The following is a 20,589-nucleotide window of genomic DNA, read 5'->3' as shown; positions in this document are numbered from 1 at the left end:
AGGTATCGTCCTGTATAATGGCTGTATTGTATAGGTCAACTGCCTTAAATTCAAGACTAGGGTGGTTTAATAAGAATTTCTCTCCTGATAATCATTCTGTGGGTTCATTTTTATCTCATCTATTTTTTGAAAAAAAAATGAGCTATTGTCATCACCTTGGCGTCGGTGTCGGCGTCCGGTTAAGTTTTGCGTTTAGGTCCACTTTTCTCAGAAAGTATCAATGCTATTGCATTCAAACTTGGTACACTTACTAACTATCATGAGGGGACTGGGCAGGCAAAGTTAGATAACTCTGGCGTGCATTTTGACTGAATTATGTGCCCTTTTTATACTTAGAAAATTGAAAATTTTGGTTAAGTTTTGCGTTTAGGTCCACTTTTTTCAGAAAGTATCAATGCTATTGCATTTAAACTTGGTACACTTACTTACTATCATGAGAAGACTGGGCAGGCAAAGTTAGATAACTCTGGCGTGCATTTTGACAGAATTATGTGCCCTTTTTATACTTAGAAAATTGAAAATTTTGGTTAAGTTTTGTGTTTAGGTCCATTTTATTCCTTAAGTATCAAAGCTATTGCTTTCATACTTGCAACACTTACTAACTATCATAAGGGGACTATGCAGGCAAAGTAATGTAACTCTGACTGGCATTTTGACAGAATTATGTGCCCTTTTTATACTTAGAAAATTGAAAATTTGGTGATGTTTTGTGTTTAGGTCCACTTTATTCCTACAGTATCAAAGCTATTGCTTTCATACTTGCAACACTTATTAACTATCGTAAGGGTACTGTGCATGCAAAGTTATGTAACTCTGACTGGCATTTGGACGGAATTATGGGCCCTTTATACTTAGAAAATTGAAAATTTGGTTAAGTTTTGTGTTTTGGTCCTCTTTACCCCTAAAGTATCATAGATATTGCTTTCATACTTGGAACACTCGCAAACTATCATAAGGGTACAGTAAAAGGACAAGTTGCATAACTCTGGATGTCATTTTTACGGAATTATGGCCCTTTTTTGACTTAGTAACTTTGAATATATGGTTAAATTTTGTGTTTCGATCCACTTTACTTCTTAAGTATCAAGGCTATTGCTTTCATACTTCAAATACTTTCATGCTATCATGAGGTTACTGTACCTGGCAAGTTGAATTTTACCTTGACCTTTGAATGACCTTGACTCTCAAGGTCAAATTATTAAATTTTGCTAAAATTGCCATAACTTCTTTATTTATGATTAGATTTGATTGATACTTTGACAAAACTACTCTTACCTGACATACCACAATAGACTCCACCCAAACCATCGCCCGTGCCCCCCCCTTCCCCCCCCCCTTATCCCCCCCCCTATTTTTTTTTTTTTAAGATCATCTCACAAATGACCACCACACCCTCACACTATACCCCCCACACCCCACCCCCTCCCAAATTTTTTTTTTAAACGGTTAAAAAACTAAACTATTTATTTTGATTATTTTATGTTTGAAATACCGTCCAACAATCGCACCCAAGAATCCCCCCACCCACCCCTCCCCCCACCCGAATTCCCCCCCCCCCCCCCCTAAAATTTTTTTTTTTTTTTTTAGATCATCTCACAAATTACCACCACACCCTCACACTATTACCCCCCCCCCCCCACCCTCACCCCCCCCCCCCCCAATTTTCTTTTTTTTTTTAAACGGTTAAAAACACAAATATTTATTTTTATTATTTTATGTTTGAAATACCGTCCAACCATCGCACCCAAGAATCCACACCCCCACCCCCCCCACCCCCCCCCCACCACCCCGATTTTTTTGTCCTTTTTTTCGCATTTTTTGGAAGATAATGTAATAAATGTCCACACACCCACACAATGCACCCCTCTTCACTCCACCCCTCCCTCCTTTGTGATTGAAAATGAGAGTCCCTTCACCTTTAAAAAGAAAATAGATGAGCGGTCTGCACCCGCAAGGCGGTGCTCTTGTTAAAGTACATCCTCACAGCGGCCACATCTGCAATCACAAGAACAATTATTCCATATCAATAAAGCTTAATAGTGTGTTACGTTTGTAATTCAATTAGCAAGTTCATATTTTATCACAATTGGTTACCGTATATGTCGTTTACAAGAAAAAATTCCTACTTGAACCATAAATCGTAATCGACCAGCATCAGGTGATTTGTGATTGAAGTAGAGATGTGATAAGCTGTGCATGGAACTAGTCCGCGCAGATATTGCCTCGTTCATGTCCGCCCACTTTGTACCTTCCACGTTCCATGTGCGCATCCCTGTCAGTATCTACCTGTTGAAATTAATTGGTCCGAATCTGATATGCGATTATCTGATATCGCCCTTATGAAAGAAATGGCAGGTGGTCTTGTAATATAATAGAACAAGACTCAAAGGCCCACACCGAGGTTAAGTGTGAAGCAGTTATACAAGATCTGTAATAAAAGAATCTCACGTTTGATCCTCGCGATGAATTTTCCGAGAAAATGCATTTGAATGCGACTTTGTTTAATATCCCAGATGTAAGCTCCGTATTCATTTTTGTTGTCATTCGGATTGTTGTCTATTTTTATGCTCGAAGAAGAGGGGGTATATTGTTTTGCACATGTCGGTCGGCCGGTCGGTAGGTCATGTCGGTAGGCCGGTCATGAAACTTCATAGGTACATTGATCATGACTGGCAGATGACCCCTATTGATTTTCAGGTCACTAGGTCAAAGGTTAAGGTCACAGTGACTCGAAATAGTAAAATGGTTTCCAGATGATAACTCAAGAATGCTTAGGCCTAGGATCATGAAACTTCATAGGTACATTGATCATGACTGACAGATGACCCCTATTGATTTTCAGGTCACTAGGTCATAGGTCAAGGTCACAGTGACTCGAAATAGTAAAATGGTTTCCGGATGATAACTCAAGAATTCTTAGGCCTAGGATCATGAAACTTCATAGGTACATTGATAATGACTGGCAGATGACCCCTATTGATTTTCAGGTCACTAGGTCAAAGGTCAAGGTCACAGTGACTCGAAATAGTAAAATGGTTTCCGGATGATAACTCGAGAATGCTTATGCCTAGGATCATGAAACTTTATAGGTACATTGATCATGACTGGCCAATGACCCCTATTAATTTTCAGGTCACTAGGTCAAAGGTCAAGGTCACAGTGACTCGAAACAGTAAAATGGTTTCCTGGTGATAACTCAAGAATAATTAGGCCTAGGATCATGAAACTTAATAGGTACATTGATCATGACTGGCAGACGACCCCTATTGATTTTCAGGTCACTAGGTCAAAGTTTAAGGTCACAGTGACAAAAAACGTATTCATACAATGGCTGCCACTACAACTGACAGCCCATATGGGGGCATGCATGTTTTATTCTTTTGTTTTTTCAAAATATTTTGCTAACATTATCATCAGTGTTCCGAATCCATGTTTGCAAAATGTGCCTACACGATCAAATAGACATATACACAAATTTGTTTCCATTATCCTTATATATTGCAGACACTTTTACAAAGCAAAACAAACGGCATGTATAAAATTTACACATCTGCATACTCGTGCATTCAAATATTGCGATATCTAAAGGCGGATATTGTGATATCTAATACGGATATTGCGATATCTTACGGTTAATATGAAAATATCTAGAGGTAAAGAATGCGATATATTTAGGCGAATAATGTGATATCTAATGCGGCTATTGCCATATCCGGCGGCGAATATTGCGATATCGAAAAGGAAAGATTGTGATATCTTATGGCGAATATTATTTAATGTAATGCGGGTGTTGTAATATATTAAAGTGAATATTTTCGTATCTTAAGGCTAATGATGCGGTCTCTAAAGGTAAATATTGCGATATCTTAACACGAATATTGCGATGTCCTAATTTGAATATTGTGATATGTTGAAGCGAATATTGTAATATCTTATGACGAATATTTTGATATCCTTGGGCGTTTATTAAGTTATCTTAAGGTTAATATTTGAAAATATTAAAACGAATATTGCGATATAACACAGCGGTAAATTTCTGCAAACAAATTGAAGAGCAAACGCATTTCCGTGCATTTAAACAAATTTATCAGCTGTTTACAGTGGATGTCGTTCATACACCGAATATTGGCAAAGGCTGCGTATATTCAAAGATCACCGGGCAATTTACGGTTCTTTTCAAGCGGTTGTTTACCTTGCGAGGCAGATGCTGGGGCGGCTCAGGCGCTGACAGAGAAATCTCAGGCCCGACCACCTGGGCTCTGTTATTTTAAAAGACTAACTTTACTAACTGGTTCATGATAATGTAAGGAAATCTTTTATATCACACAGTTTTGATAATCCTTATAGGATTTTTCTTATACATGTATACATAGTTTTAATAATGTGTTATTATTATTTCAGTGAACATTATGCCATAACTTGAAGTTATGCATGGTTCTAGTTATATACTCAATCATCCATAAATCCTAAAGTTGCATGCCTTTGAATTTGTCTGACGAAGCGGTGCGGGTATATTTAGTAAGGTTTAGGGCAATAACTTCTGTTTGAAATTTCAGCTATTCTATCCTAAAGAACTACGAGAAGATACGGGGCAAGGTAGTAGCTGATGTTGGGGCGGGAACAGGCATATTGTCCGTGTTCTGTGTGCAAGCTGGGGCCAAGAAAGGTTTGATAGGGGGTATTTAACCATTTCCCGCTCAAATGCAAAGTGCAAATAGCTATATGCAACCAGCATATAATCATAACAGCCCGCAAGTTACTTGCAGTCTTATCAGGTTTTATGCTGTTTTATGCTCATCAGTACTTAAATTTGAAATGAACCCTTTAAAAATTGAATATAGTAGTAACGGTCTTTAATTTCATTAGATTTTTTAAGGGACTACAGACCTGTCAGAATGTGTTTCTGAGTGGGAAAGGGTTAAAACGACCAGTTTCACTTTTCACTATTCACAAATATTTCATTTTCAATGTTTTGAACAATGTATTGTATTTTTCTCTTGGTGGCTTGCTTTTATGCACCATCTTTCAGAGAAGATAGGGGACATATAGATGTTCGTTCCGTCCGTATTTTTCATTGTAGTTAGAAATCTAAAGATCCAATAAGGTGGGGATCCCTTATCATGCATCGTTATTGTAAAACAATGTTGATAATAAAGCTGATGTTTGAGAAATTATATGCATATTTTAATTAGCACATGAAATGAAAGTTACAGGAAATAAAAATATAATTATGTGATAAGGGCGAAATTACCACTTACGGTGCGTCTGAAACAAGTCTGGTTGTTTTGACGTACACGAATTGTGGATGAAAGCATATTAATTTATAGTTGCAACGGCTTCGTTTGCTTTCATATTTCGCGCTAATAAAATCGACGAGTAAATGACAGGGCTGGTAACTAATTGGTACTCAATGGCCAAATTGATTTGCTTGCCATTAAAAGCTCTGTACAATGTTTCATCAGTGTACTGTAAAATAAGTTTGTGTCGCGCTTTTTTCATAAATCTTAAATCGCCCTGAAATTTCATAAATCTTAAATCGTCCTGAAATAAAGACTGTTGAAACGTGTATCGAAATATTGAATAATGAAACAGGAACTTTGTGTTCTGTATGGTGTCATTCTTGTAGTTAAACAGTGGTCAAGTATTATTACTTTTAGCGATAGCTTTATTTTCGCAGTTTCTTTACTTGGTGCGTATTCAGATAACTTGTCGTTCGCACGGGTGTCCATAAAACAAGAGGCAATAACCTTTATGTATGTGTGTAATGAAAGACACATTTATATGCAGACGAAGTAATAAACACTGATTACTGAGGATTAACGAGATTCCATCGCCCACTGGGTGTAGTAGATTTATGGTTAGTTCCCAGTGCACAATAAATTGTCGCCATATTTATTGCAAATTACATCTTAGCGAACGGTTAAATTATTGAATGGCTGATCCTCGAGTTGAAATAAGATGGATTTTATTGTTTTTAAGACGCATTTCATCAACTGTTTATTCCTATGTAAACAAGTTATGCTGGTTTTTTAATTGCGAAATAGTTAGTTCTACATAGGACAGAGACCGTCTGATTCTACCGTTAACATTCGGACGATATGATTGTGATGAATGTGTATTTTATTTGCCGTTCATTTAGTTTATGAGAGGCTCTACTCGTTGCAGGTTTAGATGTAAATATTGCAATATGAAGATGGCAGGGTGTGATTGAATTGTCTCTAGGTGAGAGCCTTGATACAGCACTGTCCGGTCCAAAATATCAATATTAGGGCATAGCACCGCATAGGTTAAGAGTGCAGTGGTCATGTTTTAGATAACCAAGATGTGTGGCAGCAATACCATGCTGCCCCCCCCCCGCATAGATTTGTTTGTATCACACTTTTACTAAAGCATACATTCATATACTCAGGTGCACAAGTTTCAGTGCTGGTTTGGAAAAGTTTCAAATCCCTAGCAACCATACTTTTACACGCAAGAAAAGAAATCAGACGGATGGAAATGACAGACGGGTTGACAAGGAAATATATTTACCCCGCCCCGTCGGAAACTGGACGCATTCAAATAAAAGCAGATATAAAAATTTACATCCTTAACCATCGACATAAATAATGCTACAATTTTAAATAACGAACTCACAATACAAGTTTTAAATTATACTTGTATTTTCTGTATGATTTGAACGTCAGTTAAAACATTTAAAACTTCTGGTTACTTTTTCGGAACTTCTGTTTGCAGTTTATGCAATAGAAGCTAGTGCGATTGCGGACCAGATCCGGGCAGTGGTGGCCGAGAATAACATGTGTGACCGGATATCCGTTCTACACGACTCAGCAGAGGTATAAAACACTGGAGTGGTGCTGATAAAGCGTTATGTTTTGAGAATGCATGGTTCACTTACCGGTACATCATATTTTATTTTAAAAACACATTATAAGAACAAATATGTGTCTTTATTGTTAACTCTATAAGATATAGTGTATGTACTTTTTTTAAGGCTATGAGATCGATACAACAAACCGGCTGTAAAACTAACAATACATGAAAATGCATGTGATTTTTTCGTTATGGAAAATTATCTACCCATTACTATATCGATATTGAATGATGACTTCAATTATACAAAGGGAATGTATGTACATTTGTTATACGTTATCACGTGTCTGTTATTCATTTGATCATGATATCACAATCATAAATACAGTTTTGTTCAAGTTACTGAAAACATGTGTGTATGTAAGCCTTCTGCCATTTTAGGAGGTAGAACTACCGGAGAAGGTCGACGTTATCGTGAGTGAGTGGATGGTAAGTTGACCCCAACATCCTCTCGAATCTGTGTGAGGAGAAACCTGGCTCGACGTACTGTTTTCAAACGTGTGCGCTTGCATCCTATGTTTATCTAGATATGTCAAAATTACAAAAATGACTTATGTTTTCATTATGTATGAAAGATGTGAATGAATTTACTTAAAATGTATGTTGTTAGTATTAAATATCTTTAAACGTTTCTCCAAACAACGCGGCATTCACAAATTATCCATTTTTCCAGAGTATTCTGCGTTATGTTTTAATGATAACGTTTTCCACGTTTTGCATATTACACATATTTTATAATTTATACAAGTATTGTAAATTACAGTTTTAATTCTATGTTTAACATTTGACGCTCATAATATCTGGCACGAGTTTTCAGTTCATACCATGTTTTATTTTACGTGTTTAGGAAATGTGTTAGCAAGCGAACCTTTGACGTGTGTCAAATCTTATTTAGCTCATCTATTTTTTGAAAAAAGATTATGAGCAATTGTCACCACCGTGGCGTCGGCGTCCGGTTAAGTTTTGCGTTTAGGTCCACTTTTCTCATAAAGTATCAATGCTATTCAAACTTGGTATACCTACTTACTATCATGAGGGGACTGGGCAGGCAAAGTTAGATAACTCTGGTTTGCATTTTGACAGAATTATGTGCCCTTTTTTATACTTAGAAAATTGAAAATATTGGTTAAGTTTTGTGTTTAGGTCCATTTTATTCCTTAAGTATCAAAGCTATTGCTTTCATACTTGCAACACTTACTAACTATCATAAGGGGACTGTGCAGGCAAAGTTATGTAACTCTGACTGGCATTTTGACAGAATTATGTGCCCTTTTTATACTTGGAAAATTGAAAATTTGGTTAAGTTTTGTGTTTAGGTCCACTTTATTCCTACAGTATCAAAGCTATTGCTTTCATACTTGCAACACTTATTAACTATCATAAGGGGACTGTGCAGGCAAAGTTATGTAACTCTGACTGGCATTTGGACGGAATTTGGTTAAGTTTTGTGTTTTGGTCCACTTTACCCCTAAAGTATCATAGATATTGCTTTCATACTTAGGGGACAGTAAAAGGACAAGTTGCATAACTCTGGTTGTCATTTTTACAGAATAATGGCCCTTTTTTGACTTAGTAACTTTGAATATATGGTTAAATTGTGTGTTTAGATCCACTTTACTTCTAAAGTATCAAGTATTGCTTTCAAACTTCAAATACTTTCATGCTATCATGAGGTTACTGTACCTGGCAAGTTGAATTTTACCTTGACCTTTTAATGACCTTGACTCTCAAGGTAAAATTATTAAATTTTGCTAAAATTGCCATAACTTCTTTATTTATGATTAGATTTGATTGATACTTTGACAAAACTACTCTTACCTGACATACCACAATATACTCCACCCAAACCATCCCCCGTGCCCTCCCCCCCCCCCTCTCCCCCTCAATCCCCCACCCCGAATCCCCCCCCCCCCCCTATTTTTATTTTTTTTTAAAGATCATCTCACAAATGACCACCACACCCTCACACTATACCCCCCACCCCCCCAATGTTTTTTTTGAAACGGTTAAAAAACACAAATATTTATTTTTATTATTATATTTTTGAAATACCGTCCAACCATCGCACCCAAGAATCCCCTCCCCCCCCCCCCCCACCCCTAATTTTTTTTTCTTTTTCTTTTAAGAGCATCTCACAAATGACCACCACACCCTCACACTATTATACCCCCCCCCACACACACACCCCTTCCCCCCCCCCCCAATTTTTTTTTGAAACGGTTAAAAAACACAAATATTTATTTTTATTATTTTATTTTTCAAATACCGTCCAACCATCGCACCCAAGAATCCCCTCCCCCCCCCCCCTCCCGAAAATTTTTTTTTGCATTTTTTTCGCATTTTTGGAAGATAATGTAATAAATGTCCACACCCCCACGCTATACACCCCTCTTCACTCCACCTCTCCCTCCTTTGTGATTTAAATTGAGAGTCCCTTCACCTTTAACAGAAAATAGATGAGCGGTCTGCACCCACAAGGCGGTGCTCTTGTTTTATTTTTGAAATACCGTCCAACCATCCCACCCAAGAATCACCCCGCCCCCCCCCCCCACACTTTTTTTTTGTTTGCATTTTTGGAAGATAATGTCATAAAATGACCACACCCCTCTGGAGCCACTCCACCCCTCCCTAATGTGATTGAAATTGAGATAGGTCCCTACACCTTTAAAAAGAAAAATAGATGAGCGGCCTGCAACCGCAATGCGGTGCTTTTGTTATCACACGTTATCAACGTTATGATAAAACCGGGAAGTTGTGTTCATTGTGCGACGTCGCAGCGTCATTTCAGCAATATAACGTAACGCGATTAGCCAGTGAACAGGAAGTTGCCGATGAAAACGACCAATAACTGTATTACTTAAAGATACAAACAGTCTTAATGGTTAACAAAAACAGGGTATAGCATGTGATAAATATTTACACCTAACAATTAATTCGTGCATATCGACGACCCGTCCTTAAATACCGCTTTAGCAATCGATTTATTAACTTAACCCTATCTCCTTAAATTAAGGTTACAATACAATGACTTAATTATTATTTTAATAATACACAAACCGTTTGACATTTTATACATGCTTCATGTTTACACTGTTATGAATGCATTTGTTTTTGACACAATTTGTTTTATATTAAGCTAAAACAAGAACCTGAAATCGCGGCCGGTGCTCACAGTTGTTTCACTGTTTCAGGGCTACAGTCTTCTCTATGAGTCCATGCTGCCTTCTGTGATTCACTTCCGGGACAAGTGGCTCAAACCGGTTTGTGGCTCGTATTCGCCATCTTTGTGTAAACTTATTGCGTTCCAGCGTGTTTTTTGTGCTTCCGAAAGCGTTTGCTTAAATTACTGGACAAATGTTAATATTGAACATGATACAAATAAAAAAGTAACTAAAAATGTGCATTTTATTCATGTAATGGAATGTACCTTGTTTCTCTATGTATGTTTCTTTCAGGATGGGTTGATGTTACCTGCCACAGCCTCACTTTACATAGCGCCTTTCACAGACACAGAACTAAGTAACAGGTAGGATGGACTTATGTTACCTGCCACAGCCGCACTATACATAGCGCCTTTCACAGACACGGATCTTAGTAACAGGTAGGATGGACTGATGTTACCTGCCAGAGCCTCACTTTACATAGCGCCTTTCACAAACACGGAACTTAGTAACAGGTAGGATGGACGTATGTTACCTGGCACAGCCTCACTATACATAGCGCCTTTCACAGACACGGAACTTGGTAACAGGTAGGATGGACGTATGTTACCTGCCACAGCCTCACTTTACATAGCGCCTTTCAGAGACATAAAACTTAGTAACAGGTAGGATGGACTGATATTACCTGCCACAGCCTCACTATACATAGCGCCTTTCACAACCACGGAACTTAGTAACAGGTAGGATGGACTGATATTACCTGCCACAGCCTCACTATGCATAGCGCCTTTCACAGACACGGAACTTGGTATCAGGTAGGGTGGGTTGATGTTGCCTGCCACAGCCTCACTTTACATAGCGTCTTTCACTGACACGGAACTTAGTAACAGGTAGGATGGACTTATGTTACCTGTCACAGCCGCACTATACATAGCGCCTTTCACAGACACAGAACTTGGTAACAGGTAGGATGGACTGATGTTACCTGCCAGAGCCTCACTTTACATAGCGCCTTTCACAACCACGGAACTTAGTAACAGGTAGGATGGACTGATATTACCTGCCACAGCCTCACTATACATAGCGCCTTTCACAGGCACGGAACTTAGTATCAGGTAGGGTGGGTTGATGTTGCCTGCCACAGCCTCACTTTACATAGCGTCTTTCACTGACACGGAAGTTAGTAACAGGTAGGATGGCCTTATGTTACCTGCCACAGCCTTACATAGCGTATTTCACTGACACGGAACTTAGTAACAGGTAGGATGGACTGACGTTACCTGCCACAGCCTTACATTGCGTCTTTCACACACACGGAACTTAGTAACAGGTAGGATGGGTTGATGTTTCCTGCCACAGCCTCACTTTACATAGCGTTTCACTGACACGTAACTTAGTAACAGGTAGGATGGACTGATGTTACCTGCCACAGCCTTACATAGCGTCTTTCACTGACACGGAACTTAGTAACAGGTAGGATGGACTGATGTTACCTGCCACAGCCTTACATAGCGTCTTTCACTGACACGGAACTTAGTAACAGGTAGGATGGGTTGATGTTACCTGCCACAGCCTTACATAGCGTCTTTCACTGACACGGAACTTAGTAACAGGTAGGATGGACTGATGTTACCTGCCACAGCCTTACATAGCGTCTTTCACTGACACGGAACTTAGTAACAAGTAGGATGGGTTGATGTTACCTGCCACAGCCTTACATAGCGTCTTTCACTGACACGGAACTTAGTAACAGGTAGGATGGGTTGATGTTACCTGCCACAGCCTCACTTTACATAGCGTCTTTCACTGACACGGAACGTACAGGTAGGATTGACTGATGTTACCTGCCACATCCTTGCATAGCGTTTTTCACTGACAAAGAACTTAGTAACAGGTAGGATGGACTGATGTTACCTGCCACAGCCTTACATAGCGCCTTTTACTGACACGGAACTTAGAAACAGGTAGGATTATTTACTGTGAGTTATAGAAGTAAATCGCTAAAAATATTTTATCTATTTTCTCAGATTGGATTTCTGGTCGGAGATTCGTTCGGTTTACAAGATGTCCATGTCTTCGATGAAGCAATACGCTCAGAAATGCATATCCAGTGAGTATGGAACACGGTTTTGTTAGCTGAATAGCATATGGTCCTAGTAAACACCACGAAAGTTCTTTTCGTAATCCCACTAAAATGTGATCATGAATGAGGAAATAATGACAGTAGTTGTGCAGCTGCAGCGCCTCAAGTCGCGCGTATACTTAATTTCGTGTGTGAGAGTCTTGCACGGACAACAATCCAGTGTTGAAACTATATCCCGTTTTGATAATAATCGCATACAAATGAATCACGCTCAGAGACAACGGAGTTGAATGTATGTGCGTTAAGTGTCGTTTCTGATTAGCATGTATAGTCCGCACTGTCTAATCAGGGACGACACTTTCCGCCTTAACTGGAATTTCGAATTTCGAAGAAGAGTCTTCCTTTAAACGAAAAATACAAAAGCGGAAAGTATCGTCCCTGATTAGCCTGTGAGGACTGCACAGACAAATCTGGGATGACATTTAACGCATATGCATTAAACCCCCTTTTCATAGAGCCCGGCTCAAATATAGGGAATACTTTGTTAGTGTGATTTAATTCATTAATTTATCCGACGATTTGAAGAAAGGTTTACATGTCGAGGCTTGCCGAGCCGTGTAAGCCTCTCTGAGACGTGTCGGATAAATTCAAGTTCACAATCACACTAGCATAGTATTATATTTACCCTACAATATTTGCTATATTTAATTTGTTCCTGGTGCAATCAAATAAATAGTATTTACTTGCTAAAAACAATAGCAAGAACAGATTAAATTTAATGAATGTAACATTGCGTAGTAATATTACATTTGTTTGTGATCGTTCCCGTTTACGCCACTTGGAATAGTCCTTTAGAATTTCACGCAAAAGCAGAGTAACAAGACAAAATATCGCTGTATGCCGAATTTAAATTTATTCAGCATTCCAAATGTTGTATAACACAGACGGTTTTGTTCAAACTAAAATGCTAGTTTCACCACCGCAAAAAACCAACAAAAAATGCTGCCATTTTGAACTTATTCGTCAAGCAATATTCAGCATTTACCCGCCGATATTGTTACTTTTAGCCTATGAACAACTCTTCTCTTTACACACTTTTACTAACTGGCATAAAAAGTCATACATCTACTGGTTTTTGTTATATTCACCTCAGTTGTGTAACAACCATGTTTGTTTTCTTCAAGTTTTGTTTGCTTCAAGACGAGAAAATTCTATTAAAATTCTACACACATAAAATATACATTTCTTCATCGCATTTATTTTTCATTGTGTGTAAGCAGGCAGTTCTTTGTCGATAGATGATTATGATATTATGATAGACATTCTTTGATCAACTGACAAAGGAACGACTTATTATTCAAAGAAATAACCCTTAAAATTGAACTTTAATTCCTTCAAAAAAAAATAAAGAACAATTCACGGACACTTTTCTTAATTCGTCAATTGTTCAACAAAACATTGCGTTATTCGAGTACATTCCCCATTTTAAAGAAATCGAAAATTCAGTCTCACCGCTTTCATTAGTGACATATTCCAACAATATAATTCACATCGTATTACAATAAGCCATCGTAATCACGCACAATCATTCCAAATGCAGACATTAGCGTCCTTGACATGAATGATGCAATCAAGGGACTCGTGTTCTGAGTATTCTGGGCATAATGCATGTGCGTAAAGTGTCGTCCCAGATTAGCCCGTGCAGTTCGCACAGGCTAATTAGGGACGACACTTTCCGCCTAAATTGGATTTTTGCTAAGAAGAGACTTCATTTAAACTATAAGTGTCTTTCAAGCGGAAAGTGTCGTTCCTGATTAACCTGTGCGGTCTGCACAGGCTAATCTGGGACGACACTTAGCGCATATGCATTATGCCCAGTTTTCTCAGAACGCGACTGAAGGGATTTCGTTAGCTGTGTTGTAAAGTAAGATATTTTCCAACAGTGTCGCAATCGTGCAAGCTCTTTAGCATCTTGGTTGGATTGTCTGATTACCACGCGAAAGACCCTTGTTCAATCCCCAGTGTGTTCAGAATTGTTTCCTTTTAGCTAAACGAATTTAAAAGAAACGCTTCCTTGGATTGAACACTTATTTATATACGGTACATTGATTTGAAAAGTAAATTTCCAATTCATGTATAAATCCTAATTGAAGAACAAATAAACGAGGAATGAATGGCAATAATAGTAGTTTCTAGTAGGTGTTGAATTAAGGCAACCTGTTGAATAAACCTTATCTTTATTGTCCCCTACCGGTTTCACTGGAGGGGACTTATGGTTTTCGCTCTGTGTGTCTGTCAGTCTGTCTGTCACACTTTTCTGGATCCTGCTATAACTTTAAAAGTTCTTAATATTTTTTATGAAACTTAAAACATGGACAGATGGCAATAAGGACATTATGCACGTCATTTCATTTTGTTCATACGTCAAAAATTCTGGTTGCTATGGCAACAAATATAAAAAATAAAAAATAAAATAAAATATTTTTGACCTTGATGGAGCCGGTAGGGGACATATATTGCTTGGCAATAGTCTTGTCCACGACGGTGGCGGGAACTACAACTTCTTCAAAATGTAAATTCTCGAATTATGAATGACAATCAATATTTTTGTTTCAGAGCAGGTCCATGTGATGAACATTCCACCGGAAGCTCTGCAGGCGCATGCACAGAAGGTGTGTCACCTTGACCTTTTGAAGGTCAAAGTGAAAGATCTTCAGTGCGTAAAGGTAACGAGTTTCGTTTATAATTGTGGTTATACAGAAAACATTCGAATACATATTATTTGTCAAAAATACATGCATTTAATTATCTGTTGGTTTTTGGCGAGCAAAATACTCCTCCGGTTGTGCATTTCTATTTTAGCACACTTTGACCCCATTTATGGTCAGTTACGCTGTCAACTTTTACTTTTTATATACACCCCTCCCCCCAACGATCCTGAAACTTAACAATTTAACAATAATAGTTGTAATGAAAGCCATGAAAATAGCTATTTTTAACTATACTTTTCATATATAGTAAAAAGGGTCTTTTTGATATTTAATTAAACGAATAAACAATTTCGTATATTTACAAAAGTGTCGATTGAATGCTTAGGTTTCAAGTGTTGAGCCATCGTCTTATGCCCAAGTGTGTTTCTAATACCCAAGTGTGCGTTACAGTTACTCTATATGAAGTATAATTAGTGAATCAACACGTCTGTAGTATTTTACTCTCAACAATTGGGTTGTTGTTGTTTTCAGAGTAAGTTCTCGTTCCGTTGTTTCGGGGATAGCGTCGTTCACGGGTTTGTCACGTGGTTTGACGTCACATTTCCGGAGAGCATCACATTGTCTACGTCACCCTACCATGAGTTAGTATTACATTCACGAGATATTAATCTAGTCACGTGTGTGTTATCGAATCATGGGTAAGTAAGCCAGTCACAAGTTGATTATCCTGTCACGAGTAAGTAATCTAATCAGGAGTAAGTAAACCGGTCACAAGCAAGTTATCGATAACTAGTAATTAATCCATTTTCTATCAATTAATCCAGTCACAAGTAACCTATCCAGTCATGAGGAATTACTCCAATGCCTAAGTAAGTAATCTAGTGTCGAGAAAGTAATCTAGTCACGAGTAAGTAATCTAGTGTCGAGAAAGTAATCTAGTCACGAGTAAGTAATCGAGGCACGAGTAAGTAATCTAGTCACGAGTAAGTAATCTTGTCACAGATTAGTAATCCAATCAAGAGTAAGTAATCAAGTCACGAGTAAGAAATCTAGTCACGAGAAAAATTATCTAGTCACGAGTAAGTCATCTGGTCACAAGTAAATAATCTAGTCACAAGTAAGTAATCTCGGCACGAGTAAGTTATCTTGTCACAAGTAATAAATCTAGTCACGAGTAAGTAATATAGGTACCAGTAAGTAATTTAGGCAAGAGTAAGTAATTTAGTCACAAGTAAGTAATCTAGTCACGAGTAAGTAATCTAGGCGCAAGTAAGTAATTTATTCACGAGTAAGTAATCTAGTCACTAGTACGTAATCTAGTCACGGATAAGTAATCCAATCACGCGCAAGTAATCAAGTCGCAATCACGTGTTCCGATTACGTGTTAGTAATCCATTTACGTGTACAATTACGTGTAAATAATTCAGTCACGTGCTAGTAATCAAGTCACCAATAAGTAATCAAATCTCTTGTAAAGTATCCAGTCTCTGGTTATGTATCTTAATCACAGTATTTAGTAATTAACTCATGTTAGCAAGTCACGAATAGATAATCCAGTCAGGAAAAGTGTTAATTAGTAAGTGATACAGTACAGAGTTAGTAGTACGGTAATTAGTAAATAATCCAATCACGAGTTACAAATCCGGTCATTAGTAATACAGTCACCAGTTTGTTATTCAGTATCTAGTTAGTAAACCTGTCAAGAGTTAGTTATCTAGTCACGATAATTGGTAATGGTTTCTATTGTATTAGTGATATTGGAGGTGATGTTGATGATGATAAAGATGGTGATTAGGTCGATGATGGAATTAATAGCGGTGGTGCTAACAAAGTTTATTAGAGGTATGATGCTGATGACATGAGAATTTTAAACGTTGAGAACTTTTTTTTCAAAATGTACTTCTTACGTTAATCTTCACACATACTATTTATAGATGAATTTTTATGGGTTTTAGTTCCTCTTTCAAATATTGGTCCCATATACGGTGTCATTAAAGTGAAACATGAAACACCAATTTACACTCTGCCTTGCTTCTATTTACAGCATTACAATTTTAGCCTCGTTCTTGGAAAGCTGGGCTCAATGCATATGCGTAAATTGCCGTTTAAGATAAGCCTATGCCGTCCGCACAGGCTAATCTGGGACGACAATTTAACTGTATTATCGCTAAAATGGAGTTTTTGTAAACGAACAACTCCATACAAGCGGAAAGTGTTGTCCATGATAAGCCTGTGCGGACTGCAGAGGCTAATCTGGTTTTTCTCAAAACCAAACTGATCGCAACGTTATTGTGTTTCAGGGAGACCCATTGGTCCCAGACCGCGTTCTACATGGAGCAGCCCTGTCACGTTACCCAGGACACCCTCATTTCCGGTAGCGTCTCTGTACAGCCCCACCCGGGGGCAGCTAGGTATGATGGCGCAGAAATTATTAGAGGCTTTGTAACTCAACTCACTTTATTAAGCAAATGAAGACCACCGGCTTATAATGTAGTACTGTATAAGACATTATAGTACACATATAATAACATTTAATTATATTTGCACACCGAAATATATCCATCTGGAAAATGCCTAGGTATTTAAAAAACGACATATACAAATCGTGTAGTTTAATCCTTCTGTATTTGACTGCAAGCGAATCTTGGGTATTGCACCCCCGTGCATCCTGCTGTGGTCACAGTGCAGCGGTAAATACACCGAGTGATATACTCCTTAGAGAACCCTTACATGCTTGCATTATGCAATACATATATCTAGTGGAGTTAAACGTCATATCAGCTAATGTCGATTTTATTATTTTTTGTAAAAACGCGTGTTTTGTTTGATAAAATGTTTTACTATTTTAATGTTTAATAATAATTAAAGGGGCCTTTTTACAGATTTTGGCATGTTTTGAAGTTTGTCATTAAATGCTTTTTATTGATAAATGTAAACATTAAATTTTAAAAGCTCCAGTAAAAAAATCAAAAATAAAATTTAAAAAAGGAAAAAAAAAGTAGCCCGCAGCAGGGCACGAACCAGTGACCCCCGGAATCCTGAAGTAAAACGCATAAGCCAACTGAGCTATCCTGCCAAGCAGGCATAAGATGCGTATTGTATACGTTATATAAGCAATCTTCGTAGTATCACAAATTTAAACGACAACAACAGAACTCTACAAATTATTCAATCGTTTCGCGTTGTAACGCTTTATAATTTTTAGGGTTTTATATCGTCAAAAGATGCATATAATGACTATATTAGACCATGGCAAATGTTCAGAAATACTGTTTCCTCACAAATATCATAACTAAACTGAAAATTTGCGAATCTGAAACAACTTTTTCAATTTTGTCAATTTACCAAACCGTAAAAAGATCCGTTTAAGATATGCGGTAAGCGTGTACCAAGACGCAATTTCATTTATATCGTCTTAAAATAATTCAACACTTAACACAAACAAACATTTTCAAACTAAATTATGTATTATATATATTTCGCCTGTTTGCACGCTGTACGGTTGTTCCGTATGTCGACATACATGCGGAATTTATTTCCAACCATGTTCGAACTCGTGTTTCTATGGCTACACTGCAGTTTGTACCGTATTTGTAAATAAATAAAGTACACTATGAGTCATAGTATGACCCATACTTAACTGTATAGCCCTAATGAATGATTGCTGTATAGTCGTAAATGTATACGTCCTCAGTTTTTTTAATGTGAACTTTTTATATAATAAAACGTTTTCCAATAGTGACAATGTAATGAGTGATCTTGAAAAAGTTTTTTTCTAAATACAAAAACGACGCGTTTACGTTTACTTTACACAAGTAAAAGAACATCGCACCAAAGTCTTCATCAAAGATATCATTTTTTATCTCGATAAATGTTCATCCATTGGTGAAAAACACCATCGTCATGTTTACAATTTTCGGGTGTACTGGGGGTTAATTATGTTGGAACTTTTATTTAACAGCGTTATGATTTGATCAAATAAGCTGGACCCATACATGCTTTTGCTGTGCATGCTAACATCCAATTTGTTTCAAAGGTTTCTCGACATCGCGCTGACCTTCCAGGTGGACGGCGACTGTACGAGACGCCAAAGCTACTTCATGAACGACTGCTTCGTGTGAACTTCCGGTCACTTTAACCGGAAGTGTTCGTAACATTACCCTTTGGCGAGTAAACTGATTGAAGCCCCACTGGCTCTGACAGCGTTACGATAGTTACGGATGTTGACAACAATTGAGTCATCGACCGGGTAAAGCCATCACATTACGTCTCGTGACTGCAAACGCGATATTTAATTGGTCACGTGCGGTTTAAATCACCACGTGGTGTTAAAACTATTCAAGTGGTGTTTTACCTGTCGAGTGATGTTTTACTGGAAACACGTTGTTAGAATCGACATGTGCGTGTGTCAGTGGAGAGACAACTGATCGCTGTCGACGTCTGTGGAGATTTAGTTGGAGTTTGAAAAGTAATGGAATCGTATAGAAAACAAGTCGTTGGTCGTGTTAGAATGTAAAATTATCTACTTTCATCTGAATCACGGTTGTATTACCGTATGTGATGTGTTTGTGATCCATAACAATGAAATAAACTAATTAAAAAGTATGACGACCATTGGCTGAGTTGGAAAATTAATTTGGATATTTGGGGCATTTGCCTAGATGTCTTTAGATTGTAGACCACTTCCTACGTAAAACTTAAACATTTGTGAGGCCAGACATTAACAACTTGTTACATGAAATAGGCCATAAATAATGAAAAGTTCTCGAATACTTTAAAAATAGAAACTTTTTAGTGGCTTATAGTTGTTGAATTATATCATTCTGGTTTAATTTGTCACGCTTTACGTCTTAAGAACTACCGGTAAAATGCAACATTTGCTGTGATCTTTTATATTACTGCATCATGTACATGTATATTGATGATTTATTATATAATAAGACAACGAAGATTCCTGTGTTTATTGTTATGTAGCCATTAAAGGTCAACACATCGACATGTTGAATGATGAATACTTAGCTGTATTTTAGAAATTATTTTATAACATAATACGTTATAAACAGGGTCTCGTCAAGCCAAATGCTCAAGACAATTATCAACAAATAACTAGCATGTTTATGCTCAAGACAATTATCAACAAATAACTATCATGTTTATCACACCAAAAGCATTTTAAGCTCACATATGCACGCTTAAGTCCGTTGTGTTTTGTTTTGTTTTTCGAGGGGAATAATTAGCACCTTTCTTCTTATAAAATGCATGTATAAGCAATATATTCTACAGTCGGGATGACTTTCTAAGTAAGTAAATATATTGTCTATTATAGTGACACGTGCAATATAACAAAACATCATAATTATTGATGTACATACAAATGTGTTTTGCACACGACCCGATGGGCCTAAAAGTCACCAAAACAGAATATTCAAAGTACAATATATACAATAACACAAAATACACTGATACATGTGAATAATATATTACGAATATAAAAAAAAGAAACAAGCGATTTGTTTGTGAAACACTATGTCCCCGTATATTTGACCTTTGACCTTGAAGGATGACCCTGACCTTTCACCACTCAAAATGTGCAGCTCTATGAGATACACATGCATGCCAAACATCAAGTTGCTTTCTCCAATATTGCAAAAGTGTACATTAAATAAGCGATTTTTAACCATATATTTGACGTTTGACCTTGAAGGACGACATTGACCTTTTACCACTCAAAATGTGCAGCTCCATGAGATACACTTGCATT

At 37.5% G+C, this 20,589-nt stretch overlaps 1 protein-coding gene across 2 annotated transcripts in view; it reads left to right on the top strand.

Annotated features, from left to right (window-relative positions):
• Window positions 1-19,779, top strand: part of LOC127832534 (protein arginine N-methyltransferase 6-like) — a 42,778-nt gene extending 22,999 nt beyond the window's left edge. For both annotated transcript variants that reach the window (XM_052358044.1, XM_052358045.1), the window contains 10 exons: window positions 4,557-4,666; window positions 6,736-6,836; window positions 7,255-7,302; window positions 10,065-10,133; window positions 10,329-10,399; window positions 12,062-12,144; window positions 14,734-14,843; window positions 15,360-15,469; window positions 17,129-17,239; window positions 18,865-19,779. In XM_052358044.1, the coding sequence (XP_052214004.1) occupies window positions 4,557-4,666; window positions 6,736-6,836; window positions 7,255-7,302; window positions 10,065-10,133; window positions 10,329-10,399; window positions 12,062-12,144; window positions 14,734-14,843; window positions 15,360-15,469; window positions 17,129-17,239; window positions 18,865-18,949 (898 nt within the window). In that variant the 3' untranslated portion in view covers window positions 18,950-19,779. The remainder of the gene's footprint in view (window positions 1-4,556; window positions 4,667-6,735; window positions 6,837-7,254; window positions 7,303-10,064; window positions 10,134-10,328; window positions 10,400-12,061; window positions 12,145-14,733; window positions 14,844-15,359; window positions 15,470-17,128; window positions 17,240-18,864) is intronic.
• Window positions 19,780-20,589: the final 810 nt, after the last annotated feature.

The sequence above is a fragment of the Dreissena polymorpha genome, chromosome 5 (assembly GCF_020536995.1).
Source record: "Dreissena polymorpha isolate Duluth1 chromosome 5, UMN_Dpol_1.0, whole genome shotgun sequence".
Classification (NCBI taxonomy): Eukaryota; Metazoa; Mollusca; class Bivalvia; order Myida; family Dreissenidae; genus Dreissena; species Dreissena polymorpha.
The sequence above is the reverse complement of the archived record's forward strand: the minus strand, read 5'-3'. Positions and strand labels throughout refer to the sequence as shown.